The 17,133-nt window shown below is 50.6% G+C and overlaps 1 protein-coding gene across 6 annotated transcripts in view; it reads left to right on the forward strand.

The window, feature by feature from the left end:
• Nucleotides 1–14,933, forward strand: part of Pwwp2b (PWWP domain containing 2B) — a 35,788-nt gene extending 20,855 nt beyond the window's left edge. For 4 of the 6 annotated variants that reach the window (XM_063245001.1, XM_063245000.1, XM_063245003.1 and 1 more), the window contains exon 3: nucleotides 8,152–14,933. Coding sequence is in view for 1 of the 6 variants with exons in the window: in XM_063245003.1 (XP_063101073.1) it covers nucleotides 8,152–8,165 (14 nt within the window). In the remaining 5 variants the exon portion in view is untranslated. The remainder of the gene's footprint in view (nucleotides 1–8,151) is intronic. The other 2 variants (XR_010046286.1, XR_010046287.1) reach the window with 2 other exon arrangements.
• Nucleotides 14,934–17,133: the final 2,200 nt, after the last annotated feature.

The raw sequence follows: 17,133 nt of genomic DNA on the forward strand, positions 1-17,133 counted from the left end.
TTTTGTTCCAGAAGGAAGTTAAGGCCTGTAATTCCAGGCCTGCTGTGGGCGCTAGGGCCTCATCCCACCCCTGGCTCCCAGCAGCCTGTCCCTGCTACCTTTTCTGGGTGTTGGGGGGACAGTGCTGGGTGGGGGCCCTGTTCTAGTTGTTCTTAAGGTGATCAAGTATCTGGGGCCTGGTGGGCAGAGCCTCTGGGTGCTCCCTGCCCAGCTGTGCCTTGGGGCCAGGCTGTTCCTCCTTCCCTCCAGTGGGATGCCCTAATGCCAGAAAGAGCGCTTTGCTGGGGGTCTTGGTTGCTTCCGTCCTTAACTCCCACCACCAGCTGCAGATACCTGTCCCTGACCCCACTTACCTCTTCAGGGATCTGCTGTCTCCTGGTGATGCTGGGTTCAAGGTTTGGGGCTGTCAGGGACATTTCCAACCTGTGACTGCCCCCATCCATAAACCCTCCCCACCTCACTTTCTCTCCTCACTGGATTTCACGTGCTGACCGCTGCTGCCTCTCCCCTGCAGAACCTCGCCTCACCCGCTTGAGGGTCCTCAGCCAGGCATGGGTGCCTCTTACTGGAAGGGAGAGATCAGGTCCAGTGGCAGGGCAAATGTCCGGGCACCCCACAGGCTCTGTCCCATAGCACTGATGTCCTTGTCAGTGCGTCCCCTCACCTTCATCCCCTGTGGACGTTAATCCACTATTCCAATTGGCTATCATCTGTCATTTTTCTCAGCCCAGGTTCCACAGTGACCATAGTCACCTGGTAATGGCCTTGCTTCTGGCCACACCATGTCTTTCTGGATGCACTTTGTACGTCTTTTGCACCTCTCCTGGGATCAGTACCTTCCCAGGAAGTCCTGGTTCCTCTCTGAGAGTCAGGGCATTGGGGTTTCCTGTTGTGTCTGAGTTGTTTCTTGGCCTAAGAATCACTTTTGTGCCAAAAGGCTTGACTGGTAATGGTATGAACACAGTTATTTTACTTATGTAGAAATTAAAATATATGTAACATATATTGTTTTTAATAATGCTTGTTTATATGTAGTATTGTTTTACTGTTTTATAATAGCTTCAGAGTAACAAGACTACTACTCAGAGTAACAAGATGCCACTCACCAGAAGGAGTAACCACATGACTGCCAGGGTGCCATTGCTGAGAATGGTCTAAGAATTTCTTTAGAGATCCTTTTGTCCTAGGATATGGCCCTGACAGGTATGTGTCACATTTCTGGGATTCAGAGTTACTGAGACAGTTTTTCTCTGTGGCTAAGTTGTGACCTCATGACCCAGGTTTGTTCACTTCATGTTATTTTTCATTTTGAAAATCCAGTTGTGTTTTGTCATTCTACAAGCATTTCCATTGCTTCCCAATGACTTCCCTCACAGCCCCTCCGAGCCTCCCACCTCCCACGAGTCTGCAACCTGGGCCAGGTGGTTTGTCTGCATCTTTGTTATGGCAGGTTCACACAGGTACAAGCCCCTGAGGCCTGAGCAGCACCCCATGCCAGCTACCATGCTTCACTTTCTCTCTGACCCCCCACCCAGAGAAAGCGGCTCCTTCCTTGCCATGCACAGAGGGCTCTGGGCTGAGTGGTTCCAGCCTTTTCTGTGGCAAGCTATCATGGGTGATCTGAGCCACCAGCTCTCAGTTGTGGAGCTGTGCGGCCAAAGTGTTGCCCCCTGCCTGTCCCTTGGTGACAAGGTGGAAACCAAATGGTTCTGATGTACTACCTGAGTCCAGGTTTCTGGGAAAGCTTGGAGTCCTACAAGCCTCAACCACCTGAGTAGATGAGCTCACCTCTGTAATGCCTGCCCATTGGGTGAGGAGTAGGCTTTTGGGAGCGCAGTCAGCGGCTCCACGTCTGTCTGAATCGTTTGTTTTGCTGGGAGAGGGAAAGTGTCTTCAAAGGCTGCTGCTGAGGAGGAGGGCCTGGGCTGGGGGCCATCTCCTCTCAAGGTCTGTTGTGCATTTTTCTAATGAGGATCACGGCTGATGGATGTTTGACGACATTTCCAAAGGTCATGCTGCTGTTAATGGAGAGGGACTTGGGCAGTTTTAATTATCTCCTGGGGCTGTGTTTCTTTGCAGCAAAGCATGGTTGCTTTGATTTGAGCCCCTTTCAGACCCTAAAGTCCTCAATTAGGGGAAAGTGGAAAGAAGTTTCCAGGTTGTCCTCCATGTGGTGCCCGCAGAGAATCTGCCAGTGGCCTCACCAGTCAGACTCTGTCACAGCCCCTGGCCATTTACATTTTAGAAAAGATAGTCCTGAAGGCTGCCCAGGACTTTGGGGACAGACCCCCTGGCTGAGGTGACTGTCCATCTTCAAATGTGTTCCAGCCTTTGTCAGTCCTTAGGGCAAAGGTGGACCAGGAATGGCCCAGGGACAGTGTCCATAGGGTCATGGTGAATGGCCTAGGTGTGGTCACTCACCAACTTCCATATGCTGATTTTGGGGAACCCAAGGATCTCAAGGCACAAAGGCTCCTCATCTGTGGAACTTATTTGCACAAGATCTCACCAAGACATCGGTCTGTGTGAATTAGGAACACACTCCCACTCGCCTTTGGGAATCTGGAGAGCCAAGGTCTCCTGATGCTGAGTACTCCCTACCTCTTGCTATTGTCCAGTGTGCACATGGATGCATGTGCGTGTACACACACACACACACAATAGGCGCATGTACATGTACACACATGCACATAGAAGAACACATCTATCTATGTTTTCACTATGCAAATAAGTATGTAGTCTGCATGTGATTTGAACAGATGTTCATGCCACGGACATGGACTGGGCCCTGGAGACAAGACTTCTGCTGGGCCCGACTGCTCCATCTATGACGGTGGACCACATTATGGCCCCCAAGAAGATAACGTTCAAATTCTCACTCTGGTGTCTGTGAGCATGGTTTAAGATGAGGTCTCTGCACAATTATAGTAAAATGCTCAGACAGGACTTGAATTGGCAATTTTCTTGCCTCAACCTCTAAGAGAGTTGAAATCACAGGATTGTGCCACTGCACCCAACTCCAGAAGTTTTATTTCATCAAAGTTAAGGTACCATTATATTACCCAAGGGATTTTTTTTTTTTTTTTTTTTTTTTTTTTGGTCTTTTTGAGACAGGGTTTCACTATGCAGTTCAGACTGGCCTTGAACTCACTTTGTAGCCCAGGCTGGTCTGGAACTCGCAACTGATCCTCCTGCCTCAGCCTCCCAAGTACTGGGATTACAGGCGTGAGCCACCACACCTGGCACCCAAGGGATATTTTATTACATTTTAAATATTGCTAAGTGTCTACTTGCATGAATGTGGATTCAAAGGAAACCGTCTGTATACTTCATAAAAGTTGAATGCTGTTATAATAAAAACCTTACAGGAAATGAGAAAGAGAGAGAGAGAGAGAGAGAGAGAGAGAGAGAGATCTATGACATAGGTTGGGCCTCATCCAATGGCTGGCATCCTGTAAGGAGGAGGCTTGGACTCAGACACAGATAGAAGCCACATGAGGATGGAGGCAGACATTGAAGGGATGGGACCACAGGACACAGAATACCTGGGGCCTCCCTAGACCTGAGGAGAGAGTGGCCTTTTGGCACCTTGACTGCAGATATCTGTCTGTCAGAGCAGTGAGGGAACAGATGTGTGATGCTCCAACTTAAGATTGTGGTCCTTTGTTTGGTTTGGTTCTTTTGAAACAGAATTTCACTGTGTAGTTTAAGATGGTGTTGAACTCTGTAGCCCAGGTCAGCCTCAAACTTCTGTCAGTTTTCCTGCCTTACACTTCTGAGTGCTGGGGTTACAGGCATGGCCACCATGCCCAGCTATTTTTGTTGTGGCCACTTGAGAATACTAAATGGGCCAGACCTGTGCTGGCACCCTGCCTCACAGGTTAGCATCTTGAGTGATGCAGCATAAGCCTGCAGACCGTAAGGCCTTGGCTTTTTTGGTGGCTGGGGAAGAAAGGATGTAGCTGCTTGAATCCGAGCACAAGGCTTCTCTGTGCTGAGCTTGACCTGGCAGGCTGCAGGCCACGGAATGAGGGACCAAGGCTAAGCTCAGGTGTTATGGTTTGGATTGGAATGGCCCCAAAAGTCTAATGTATGCAAGATGATTACTAATGGAGCACAATATTCATTCAGTAGTTGGGTAACTAAATGTGCTGTTGGAAGGTGAGGCCTGGTTGGGGGTGGGTCACTGAGGGTGTCACCTGGAAGGGTATTTTCTTGTCCTCAGCTCCTTCTTTCTCACTCTGCTTCCTGGCTGCCATAGGAGGAGCACCTTTTCCTCCACCATGCCCCTCTGCTATCTTGTTCTGCCTGGGACCATGGACTAAAACTGGGCCAAAATAAACCTTTCCTATTTAAGTATAAGTATTGGGTATTTTGTTCTACTAATGACAGAGGGACTTAAGATATCAAGAGAGCCCCCTCTGGTAGCTTCTCTGCCCATGAGTCTCTTCAGCACCACAGAGCAGGTGAGTTTGGTGCAAGGCACTGCTGCTCAGGAATACCCTTGAGCTGGGCCGTGCTAGTCATGGTTTGAAATTTAATTTAGATTGTGTTAGTATAATCATGAGAAAACAGCAGGTCCTGGGTGTGAAATGCTAAGATCCCTGGAATTCCCAAAGCACAGACACACTGGACTGTGTTCTCCTATAGGTATGTTCTCAAGGTTTCTCAATTTGGGCTTCAGCTGGTGAGGGAGGGTCACCTTTGGGTCAGTGGGGGGCAGAGTATACTCAAGCTTTGTCCTCTCCTGGCCAGTGTCTGCGCACTGGTTTGGACAAAGCTTCTCCCTTTTGGGAGTGGGCTTAGGGGTGATAGCTTGGTGGTGCCACGAGACCATATGTCTCCAGCAGTAGGGGACTATACATTTCTGGGTACGTCTCCCTGAGGACCAGCCTGCTGTCCAGGTAGCTATTATGGGTGACACCCCCAACCAGTCAGGCCATGTGCCTTGTGGCATCTCTTCTTAGATACAGGCTATGCTCCAGAGAGGGCTTCTCTGTGGACAGTGCCTTATCCTGTCCTCAGCCAAGCACGGTTTCAAGACCAAGTTGCCATTACTTGGACCAGCCAGCTCCCTGAGGTGCCCCCCTGCCTGCCCAGTCTTCCTGCTGCCTCATGGCTGCCCTTGTGCCATCTCCATCCTCTCTGTGGAGCTGGATACCTGGACTAGTGCCCCCTCCTCCACTTATCAGGCGCATTCTGGGCAAACTTGTTTCCTCTTTCCTCCACCATGCCCCTCTGCTATCTTGTTCTGCCTGGGACCATGGACTGAAACTGGGCCAAAATAAACCTCTCCTATTTAAGTATAGGTATTGGGTATTCAAGCAGCTACATCCTTTCTTCCCCAGCCTGGGCAGAGAAGCTACCAGAGGGGGCTCTCTTGATATCTTAAGTCCCTTTGTCATTAGTAGAACAAAATACCCAATACCTATACTTAAATAGGAGAGGATTATTTTGGCCCAGTTTCAGTCCATGGTCCCAGGCAGAACAAGATAGCAAAGAGGCATGGTGGAGGAAAAGGTGCTCCTCCCATGGCAGCCAGGAAGCAGAGTGAGAAAGAAGGAGCTGAGGACAGTAAGATCTTCATATGCCCCCTTGCTTGTCCTCAGCATGGAGAGATGTAGCAGGGTCTCAGCAGTCATCACAAGTTGTCTAATAGGGTCAAGTGTCTATCTAGTCCTGGGGACACCTGCAGAAAGAACACAACCCGAGGTTTCTAGAATGGCCTGCTCCCAGGGCTTGGTTTGCAAGTTGGTGGGGTCAGTTAGGGCAGCATTGGGTGGGTTATTGAGGCAGAGTCCAGGGTTTTTATGGTTTGGGCTTTTTTCTTTGCAAACAGCGAAGGGTATCTCAGCCTTTCCTGCAACAGCACAGGTGGGCACAAACTGCCTTTCTAGGCCCCTCAATGTGCATATGTGTGATTTGCTGTGTCTTGGAAGTTGCTAGTGGGTGGTTCTGACCATCTCTTATGTGTGGGAGCTGGGCCTTGAAGTCTGTACAGTCTGTGACAGTGCAGCCAACTCTCTGGAGTTGGTGGCTGTCTCATAGTAAGTTCTTTCCTGTGTTGTATTTGACAAGGGTCTGCCCCTGCAGCAACCATGTCTGAAACATGGGTCTTTCTAGAGAAGAATGTGACATCTTGCATACTCAGACTGGTTTAGCTGAGGCTATGGGTGCTCCCTTGGATGGGCCCGAGGGCCAGGCTGCTCTGAGTAAGTGTGGTCATACATGAGCTCCCAAACAGCAGCAGCAGGCTCAGGGTCCGGGAAGTAGGGCCCATTCTGCAGGTCCCAAAATCAGGCTGCTGTGTGTGGCTGGGCCATCTTCTATCCGAGGACACCTGAGTGGTCACCAAGCGAGGTCTAGTCCCCAGTTAACCATCCATTTTGCTTCAGTCCTGCTTGATGGCCCTCTTCTGGGCTGGAGTCCTAGCCTGTGCCGATCAGGTGCCCAGCACCTCCTCGAGCCCCACTTCCTGGTGATCTCAAATGGGAATGCTGCTGTGATAACCTTGAAACATTCCCAAGGCTGTCTTCACCCTCTGCCTGGATCTGTTCTGGGCCCCCAAGAGCTCTACTGTCCACCTCTGCCTGGCTGTCAGGTGGCCACTGCACCCAACGTTAGAAGGTCTAAGAGGCCAAGTGTCCAAGCGTCTCAACAGAAATTTCCCTTGGGATAACTTTCCCCCCCAGAACAACCTATTTCCCTGCAGAGAGGCCATAGAGTATGTGGGTGGGGTTAGGGGAGTCCCCGGCATCTGACCATCTCTTCCCCTTCAGCAGCTATATGTGGAAAGTGCTGTCAGGGGTGGAGGTCCTATCCTGGAAGCCAGGGAGAAGTGGCCCTAAAGGTACATGCCACCCACCTGCTTTCCATATTTTACTAAATGTAGGTGGGAAAGTGATTCTCACTTCACAATACAGAAAGATGTCCCCAAAACCCTTTCTTTCACTTAATTTTTATTGTATCAGTATTACATATAATCCTGTTTTTAAAGTCCACCAGTCATATGCAGTATATTATGTACAGTCTGTCTTTATATTACTGAGATTTTTTTCAGTTTAGACATTATTTATGAGTTTTTTCTATGGAAGATGGAGTTTTTGGATGGCTAAAACCCCCATCCTTTAGCAGCACTTATGAACTTAATTTTTAGCTGAATCAAGATTCATTGTTTATGTTAATAATTGCAGGCCATCCACACGGATAATAATGAATGTTTTATTTTTGTTCACTCTTTGTTTTTTCCAGTTGATCTTTTTTTTTTTTGTCTTTTTCTTTTGATCGGTACCAGGGATCGAACTCACAACTGCCTGCTTGCAAGGCAGGCGCTTATGCTGCTGAGCTAAATCTCCAGCCCCCTCCAGTTGATCTTTATCTCACTTTTTGTTGGATTAGTTTTATAGTCTTGCCACTTGTTCATCCCCTGCTCTCATGGAGAGAAGAACTCAGTGTCTCCGGACACAGGTATTTGTTGTAGTTTTGCCATGTCAACAAACTTCTGTGGAGCACTGGGGCTTGACGCAGTGCTAGTTTGCTATTTCTCAGGACTTTCTGTGCTTATGGGTAATAGTGTTGGTGGAGCTTGGGGTGATTCTATTCATGTGATAGGACACCTAGAGCTGCTCCCACCTCTGCTGTCTCTGTTCAGGGTCCACCTTTCCTTACTTTGGGAACTAGGGGGTGTGTGTCCTAAAGGATACAAGTCTATGGAGTCTTTCTTAGGGTCTAGTAATGAGGGGTTATGCCATTCCAGGGGGGTATCAGTGCACCTAGGGCCCCCAAACAGTCACACCTTGGAGTCCCCTGCATGGAAGGATTCAGAACAGGAAACCTCTCTTCAGTATTCTTATGTCTGACCTTAGTGCCAGACTTGGGACTGACCCTGTGATCTGGTCCTTCCCATCTGATATCCTCCATTTTCTCCATGTATGGCCAGCCGTGGGCACCAGAAGTGGACACCAAGCAAAATGGGACTCATGGGTATGGTGAGAGCCTGTAGGAGCTGGGGACCTTTGGGGGTCCCTGGAGAGGCAGAGCCCTAGAGAAAGGCACTCAAGCAGGTGTACTGGCCTGGTACTAGGACTGCAATGGGCCCTTTCCCCAGCACTTGACTCCACAGTAAGTGTGCCCCTTTCTGCTTTTTCCAAGGTCACCGACCGTGAGGATGCAGCTGTTGTCCTGGAGCTTCTGACTTCCATCCAAGGGACCCCTCATGCCTTCTGGCCAGCTTTGTGCAGACAGATACTAGGTACAGTGGTCAGCCTGGTGCAAAGCCCCAAGGAGCAGGTGTGTCCAGGAGAAGACAAGACCCATGCACAGTGGCGCCTCTTGGCTGAATGTATTTATTGCCGTGACTCAGGCTGCAGTGTTCCTGGCTAAGAAGGAGCCAGGAACCCAGTGATGTGCTTGCTGCTTCACATGCTGGGTGTGGGTGGCCTCCAGGCTCAAACTTCCCTTGCAAGAGCAAGGCCTTCTGTCCCAGCCTACCTGGTAGCCAGTGTGGGTAGCTGTGCCCAGCCATAAATCTCCCCTCTGGGCATGGCTGTCTCAGCTGTTCAGCTCCAGCTGTCTGCAGGCCTGTCACAAACCAAATTGCACGTGTGGGGTTCTCCTTCCCAAGCCCTTGGGCATGGGGTCTCTGTACACTTGAGAGCTGGGGACCTATCTGCATCTCATCCCGTTCCTCCCAGAGCATGGGTCCCCCTGGGTGATCAGCCCTGGCCTGCAAGGCCACCTTGTCCAGCAGATGCTGCTACGAATCGCCAGTACTGTGAGAAGGAGGTGAAGGGTAGACCTTGAAAACAGCACAATGTTAAGAGGAGAAACTGGCTCTGCTGTTTGTAAGAGTGCATTCCTTCCCCTTTCTGTCACTTTATAGACCAAAAAGAAAAGGAACAAAAAGAAAAAAATATCAGTCTTCTGCTCTCTTTGTTTAAATGTAAGAAAATCTAAGTTGTTACTTGAGCAACCCTGAGGTTGCACATGTGTTGGGGCTGTCATGTGGGGGGACCCTGGAGGCCTCTCACAGTATGAGGAGGGGACCCATGGCCACATGGATCAAGGTGGCACTGTAGCAGACAGATGGGCAGCCCCTGCCTCTCCCTACCTGGGCCTTGCTCCTGTTTCCTGGTTGACACTTGAATTTCCTGGACAGAGGCAGCCCCCTGCAAGGGGGCTAGTTTTGCTCTTTGTTCCTACTGGTAAAACTCTTGAATCTCATGGTGTTTTAGTTTTCTCATTTAGAGCCAAAGGACATCCCAGAGATGGTGATGGCAACTTTGCTCATTCCTCGTTTTACTGGAGTGTTCTGCAATCTAAAGGTTTGACCATCCTCGTGAAGGATTCTGGGAATGTCGGGGTGGGTGGGCAGTAGACAACATCAAGGTCTTCTCCAGGGGTTGTCAAGGGAACTTGACTCAGAACGGTCACCACCAGGTGACAGTTTTCATGGTTCTTGAGGACATGGTTCTAGACCTGCTCTCGAAAGTGGGGGATTTGTGTGGCTTTCAAATACGTTTGTAGCAGCAGGCCCCTTTTCTCCAACAAAATTTTAGTGGAATAAAGGCTACCTAGGAAGTGCTGTCCCTGGCCACTCAACCCTGAGAACCACCTCCCACAAGGCCCAAAGGTCTTAGAGGCTTTGAAGTGGGAAAAGAGGGCCTTGTATGAGAGCTGGGGTTTTGCCAGAATGGGAGCTGCCAGCCTCTGTGGGTCTGTCCCAGGCCCATCTCAGGAGGAGCGGGGGCTCAAGGAAGGGAACCCACCACTGCCACACCGTGGTCACATTTACCAGGTTCTGAATCATTTCCAACCAGGGGCTCCCTAAGAAGACTAGAGCTGGGAAAGAATTCTTGTCCCTGTTAATTTGGGCCAAAAGAATCTGGTCTTCCTTGGAAGTGAACACAACCCAGCAGTCTGCATACTTACACATGCTTGTTTGTGGGATGAATTATGCATCTTCCAGAATGTCAGGCCAGAGCAGGCCTCTGGCACCTGTCCCAGGCCTGGGATGTGGGTGAGGGAGGTCTTCCTGCTGCTAAGAATAAAAGGGCTGGGCGTGGCCATGTGAGCACTCTACTCTGGGGTCCCCAGCAACAGTGAGAAAGGGCTGGCCCTGCCCTCTGCCAATGGTTGTCAGCAGCATCCATGTTCCTTAAGCACAGGCCATAGGAATGAGCAGGAAGGGGCCAGCTTCCCTCAACAGAATGGAGGGAGGGTTCCTTATGAGCTCCTGGTTCCAGGTGTCCACCTTTACACCTACCTGCCAGGAGAGCACTGCTCTGAGGACCCTGGGTCTGGCCCTTCTTCTGGGCAGCTGCAGGCCACACTTGACCTTCCCCAGGCCGAAAGTCCTAGGCCCTTAGGCCAGTGGCAGTGGTACTGCCTGTTCTCTGTGGACACTTGAGTCCTCACAAATCAGTCTTCTCACTGAGTCCAGAATCTCAGCTTCATCTGGGCCTTGGAGGATGGCAGGACATAGTCCCTCCAAATGGCAGGCAGTGCCTGTGAGCCAGAAGTACCTGTCTGCTGGGTCTGAGAGCCGGTCAGCCCTGGGAGCCTCACCCAAATGAGCCCAGAGGCTGCTATGAAAGTTGTGAGCCCAAGACCTGTGAGATGGTCCCAATTTGGAAGCATTATCACTTTTGGAGATTCACAAGTTCAGGGGAATCCTGCCATTAAAATAGAACAATGAACTCCTGTGTACCCAGCACACACACGGATGCCTTCTGGGTCCAGACCTGGCCCTCCAATTGTCTGGTCCCTCATGACGCTGATATCAACAGTTCCTGCTACTGGGTTCTCTTCCATTGTAGCTGGGGGCCCACACCTGGTGAATGAGGTGTCTCAGGGCTAGCTATCCTCTTCTGAAGCTCAGGGGAAGAGCAGGGTATAGAAACTTGGGATTCTGGGCCTGAACTCTATCCACCCTGAGGGGCACTGCCCCCCAGCATGGAGAGATAGATGGCCTTTCAGCAGATCTAATTTCAAGTGAAGGCAGGTTTTTGTTTTGTTTTGTTTTTAATCTTATTTTTTAAGTAGAAGATTAACGATGCCTGCTTGTCGGTTTGATTTTATGGTTGGTCTGTCATACCATGGCACTCTCTGTCTCTCAGTGACACCCAGAATGGGGACTAAAGCTGTGGGCCAGTCCGTGACAACACTGCAGTTCCCTGGTGGTTTCCAGCACAGTGCTCAGCCTTCTGGGTGGAGGTAATCAGCCCCACCCCACCTCTAGGGGCCCTGACAGAGTGGCTACAAGAAGTGAGTGGGAGGAAGGCGTGGTGGCCACATGCCTGAATTCCCAGCACTTTAGAGGCTGAGGCATATTGCTGTGAGTTCGAGGCCAGTCTGACCTGCACAGTGAAACCCTGTCTCAAAAAGAAAAAAAAGTGGGTAAGCCCAGGCCTGGTGTGTGGGCCTGGAGTGCCCAGAGCCCAGCATGCCTGTCCTATCAGTGGTCGTCAGGCCACTGTCTTTGCAGTCCTCATTGCCTGGCTACCCTGCATGCCATTCCCTGACTTCACATAGTGAACCCAGTTGGTCTCTATCACGTCTCTGAAGCAGGACGTGTCACCTCTACTCCCCTTTGAGAGGGACATACAGACAGGTTAGCCCAGGTGACCTCCATGGCTCCTGATCTCTATACTCATAATCCAGGGGAGGGAGTGTGTAGAGGAGGAGACCCTGTGGAGAGACAGACAATACCTGGGGGAGCCAGGCCTAAGGTTTCAGTTCAGTGAGGCAGCAGAATGCAGTTGGTGGTGTGAACTGGGTAGAGGAAGCTAGTTTGGGACCCTTTCTGCTTTGTCCTAGCCTCCCAGGCATCCCGTTCAGCAAGAGCTTACCCACTCAGAACAGAGCCCAGCTTGGTCCCAGCAACCAGCTAACCCAGAGTCCCTTCAGCATCACTTGGGGGTGGGTGTGAGTAGGGCCCCATGGTCAGCGAGGGTGGGAGCCCTGGATAGCACCTTTCTAGGACACACTCAAGAGCAGGATTCTTCAGCGGAGCCACTGTGATCTAACTGCTTTCATAAGCAGTCACCAGGCTGCTCTTCTAACTGCTCTTGCTCAGTCACCAGCCTGGCCATCAGTCATGTATTTGAGGCCAGCTGTCAATGCTTTGATATGGAACAGGCTGGATAGGGGAGGGCATGATGGGGGACAGGTCAAGAGTATGCCAGCACTCGTGTGTTCCTGTCACCCTGTATCCCAGCCCAGTCCCCCTCCCTCCCTCTGAAAGACGCCATCTCCAGATCTCCCAGCCACCAGGCTGCAACTGAGGTGGTCTCCATGGCCTCTAGGTCTGTGGCCTGGCAGAGTAGGGCATGTGAGGCCTGATAGGAGCCTGTGCCAGAGCTTCAGGCCCTAGGACTGCAGGCTCTGCCTGTCCTTGCCATGGCCTTGGGTCCACTAGGCCTCCCCAGTCCTAACCCTCTGCACACAGCTTAGCTCTCTGGAGTCTGCTGGCTCATCAAACACTTGTGCAGAAGAATGGTGGGGGAGGGCTGGCTGGGGAGAGGAGATGGAGGGGCAGAGGCAGAGTCCCAATTGCAGGCTGGACTCTTGGCCACACAGTGGACCTGCACTGTACAGTGTCAGGCCCGACTACCTGTGTCTTATAACCAAAGAGACTGAAGCTAATTCCTGGCCTTTAGGGCACCAAAACCTTGGACACTTCCAGATATTGCTGGCAGCACAGCCACCCTGTGTGACAGAGCCCTGCAAGTCCCTCCTCCCCCTTTCTGCAGTTTCTCTGACTATAAGATAGTGGTAGAAAAATCAGTAAAATAAGAAAAAGAAGAGAAAAGTTTCCTGTAGTCAGAAAAGTTTCCCAGACATTAACAGATGTGTGCTCTGCAGATCTGGCCTCGTGCCACCCAGGAAGCTCTGTGCCCAGCTCACCCTTTCATAGCTTCCTGTGGCTTCCTGTGTCCTCCCAGCCCGGCATGCTGGTAGCTACCTGGTGTTAGGGGCTACTCAGCCTTCTGGATATCAGGGAAAGAACCAGCCAGACTAGCTGGGGTTGGTGACAACTAATATGGAAGTAGCTCCTGTCCCTGACACCCTGTATGGTAAGAAACAAACAGGGAAGAGCCCAGACACAGATGGCCAGGTTGGGGCCCTGTCCCTGCTCAGCAGGGTTAAGCTGCTTTGTACCCCCAGAAAACCCGAGAGCACTTTGGGAGCTGACCAATGCTGAGCCAGAAGGAGGGGATGTGGCTGGGGCAGCTGCCTGCCAGTCTGATCTAAGACCAACTTCCTTTTCCTCTTGGTTCAGCCATTCAGCCTCTCTGGGTTAGAGGTATGGTCAGCTCAGCCTGTGGGACCTGGGCTTATGGCTTCGAACTGTCCCACCGCCTGTCTCCCTCCACCCATCCACCCCCAGCGCTTTTCCCCACAGAGACACCACTGCCAGCCAGCCTCTGCCCAAGCTGATTTATTTTTAGCTCCTGCCTGCCTTACACCACGGGTTTTTCACCAGGATCCATAGAGAGGCGGGTGAGGCTCTCTGGCTCCTCCCAGGCCAGCTAGTCCTTGACCACTGAGGGAGACAGTGTGGTTACTCACTGTGATTATACAGAGAGAGACAGGGCAGGGAGGCCCCCTTCCTTCCTGGGCCCAGCAGCCTGGAGCCTAGAGGTAGGGCTCAAGGAAACTGGCAGTGGGGTGGGTGAGTGCTCATGGCTAGAGGGGTGCTGTGGAGTCTGAGGTGCTGGAGTGATAGTCCTGAAGGTGCTAGGAAGACCAAAAGCAATGCCGGGGCCCAATTTGCTGGACATGGGACAAGGTCAAAGTGTGATGGGCAGAGGTTGGGACTGGGGAGGGCTGAGGGCCAAGAGTCATGGGTGATGACTGTGAAAGGGCATGATTAGTGTGGCTGGCATGGTAGAGACAGGCTGGGGTTCCGGGAGCGCTGTGGAGAGGCCTCTCCAGGCTTCAGATCACTCCTGAGCTGTTCAGGCTGCCTGAGTCCTGGACAGGTGGTGGGCTGGCTCTCCACATTACTAAGCAACCCCGTCGGAGAACACAGAAGAGGCCTTTGAATGAGTGCGGGGTGTAGACACAAAATCTGCTTTGGGGCGAAACTGTGCAAGCCACTGAGGTTCTGCTGGAACCCTGGCTCCCCAAGAGGTCACCCAGGAAGTCCTCAAGGATGTCATTGGGTAGGTCCTTTAGGACCCCCTCCTCTCCCCTGGCTTGAGTGGGAAAGGAGAGCGTAGAGATCAGCTGCTCAGCACAGGCAGACAGGAGTTCCTGACTCTGAGAAGAAGGGGGAGAGTTTTAGGGGCCCACTACAGTGATCACCCCACTTTGGATCCCTGCTCTGTGTGAACAGTTTCAAGCATGAATTTTTCCTACTAGCCATTTGCCACCAAGAACAGTCATAACAACTTACTGAGGCATTCATCTGTGGTTTCAGGGTGAGCACTATGGCAGAGACCAGCAATGGGAACCTGAGACACCCTGGAGCCATCTGGCCTCCTCCTTTGGGGAGACAGGAAACAAGTCTTCAAAAAAGCCATAACTCACTGTCTACAGTGTTCAGTGGGTGGTTGTTTTTAGTATCCTCACAGACATGCAACCTTGCCATTGTCCATTTTGGAAAGATTTCACCCCCTCAGAGAGAAACCTAGAGCCTTTTAACTATTACATCCAATCAAATCCCTGGTGACTACTACTCTGCTTTCTGGATTTGTGGATCCTGGATATTTACTATCAAAGGAACCAGTGTGTGGTTTTTCTCTGCCTTCTTACACTGAACACGTTTTCAAGATTGATCATCCATGTTGTAGTGCATATCAAGGCCTCGTTCATTTCTATGGCTGAGTAATGTTCCCTTAGATGCACATGGCACATTTATGTGCTCATCTGCTGGGTTCTTTACATCTCTGAACCACTGTGAATAAACAGCTGTGAACACCTATGTACTAGCGTCTGTGCGGATGCATGTTTGTTTTCTCCTTGGGATTACACCTGGCTGAGGAATGGTAGGATCCCACTGATGAGGATGATTTGGGTCATCTTCCTGTAGGTGTCATCATGATGACTTACAGTCCTACACAAACCACTTGTGTCCACCCACCAAATCTAGCCTAGTGGATGAGTGTCCAGAGAGGCTGGCTCCATCCAGGCTGTGGTCCCAGGGTCTCACATGGTCTTCTCCATCATGGCTAGATTCCAGGGTACCTACCTTGCCCCACCAGAGCAAGTGCTAAGCGGGCAGTTGTTGGAGTGGGGCTTCTTGCTGGGCCCTAGCAAGGTACTCAGATTCCCTGCTTCAGAACCACACTTACATCATCTGTCCTTGTGGCTGCTCCAGCCCCTTGGGATGGTCCCTTAACTGCAGTTGCCCGAGTGGAGAGCAGAACTCCATCAGAGCCTACCCAACCAAGATGGAAGAAGAGCAAGGTGGTGTGAAGCCCACTCTTGCTGTTTGTCCCTAGCTCTGTTTTCTTGTGGGGCTCAGGCAGGTGATCCTGCAGAACAGAGCAGGTTCATCCCAGAGGTGCCATCTTCCTTGGACTGGACTTTACCTGCCTCTATTCTCAAGAGCCTGTTTGTGTGCTTGCAGTCTGCTCAGGTGGGTACAGCACAGGCAGGCCCCAGCACATGGCGTTCGCCCTGCTTGGCACTACTTTCGGTGGCCCTGATGTCTGTAATTTCATTACACTTTGGCTTGCTTTCTGCAGAGAGGGGAGCCCAGCCTACTTTACATGCAGTGCACTGATTGTAGGTGTTCTGTGCTGTCGTACCACATACAGCAGTCTCCTTCTCATCGCAGCTCCCTCCCACAAACAGCACCTGCTCCTCGGTTTAGTGGAGTCCTGGCTTTCAGATGGTACATTTCTCGTTGAAATGTTTAATTGTTAAGGCCTAGATTCACACACGTTTGCTCTAAAGCATACTAATCATTTAGTCTGGTTATCAAACTGAATTTAGTGCTGAGATTTTAAAGTGAGGAAGAAAATAATCCCCTCAAACCATACATCCCAGACAGGCAGCCTGGCTGATCTTTCTTTCATTCGGAATATTCCTCCCTCCTTCAGGCTTTGCGATTGATTAGTGTTTACTGGGAGTGGAAATTGTTCTACTCACCAGGGAAGTATCCAGAATGCTAGGCAGATGTTAAATATTGATGCAGAAATACCTTATTTTTCTTCCAGAAATGAGCTTTTTATCTGATGTGGTGGTGAACAAATGTGGTAATCCCAGCTACTAAGGAGGCTGAGACAGGAGGGTCACAAGTTAGGCCTAAGCAAGTTAGTAAGAGCTTGTCTCAAAATAAAATGAGTCTGAGGATATAACTCAGTGGTATAACACCTGCTTAGTATTCATAAAGCCCTGGGTTCGATTCCCAGCAACTCCCAAAGAAACAAAAATGAGTTTTTGGTTTAATTACTTTGAATGTAGTGGCTGAGATTAAATCAGATGTGTGTACAGAATGGAAAATATTTAGGTGGAAAAGAAAATTCTCTTAAAGCTGAGAATGGAATATGCCAGATGTGTCAAAGCGTGGGGCCACTGACTGATATTGGGTACGTGTATCTGTGTGTGCTCGTGTGTTGCTATGTATGTTTGCCTGTGAGTTCCTATGCATGCATGCCTGTGTGTGCATGTATCCTCCTGGCATGTGTGTACATGTGTGTGTGTGCATGTAAGTTGTATCAATGCTGAAGTACCTTTTTGGCACACTCATTCCTCCCATGCAGCTGCCCCCACAGGTGTTCACTGTCCTATGGCTGGAATTAGTGAGAAAGTTTAGATTTGTGGTGGCCCAGGCTGTCCAGCCCACTCCCCAGTGCAGAGATGAGCATTGCTCCTCTGATCTGATGTGCATGAGCTACAGGCCTGCTGGTGAGGGGGTGGCTCTCCCCATTCTCCCATGCTGCTCCAAAGGTGGACTTTGACACCCTGGGGTGTATTGTTTTTAATAATGAATAGGCTTTTAAAATTTAATAGACTTTTTAGAGCAGTTTGAGATTTATGGAAAACAGTAGATAGTACCAAAGATTCCGTGCACCTCAGACAGTTTCTCCTGTGAAGCAAAAACGCACAGGGCTACAAAATAGACCAGGTACAGGGAAGTAGTTGTCAAAATATTGGTGATCCAGGTGAGAAAAGGCAGTG

Source organism: Cavia porcellus, unplaced genomic scaffold (assembly GCF_034190915.1).
Source record: "Cavia porcellus strain 051 isolate PalLab524CR breed Dunkin Hartley unplaced genomic scaffold, mCavPor4.1 scaffold_2, whole genome shotgun sequence".
Taxonomy (NCBI): Eukaryota; Metazoa; Chordata; class Mammalia; order Rodentia; family Caviidae; genus Cavia; species Cavia porcellus.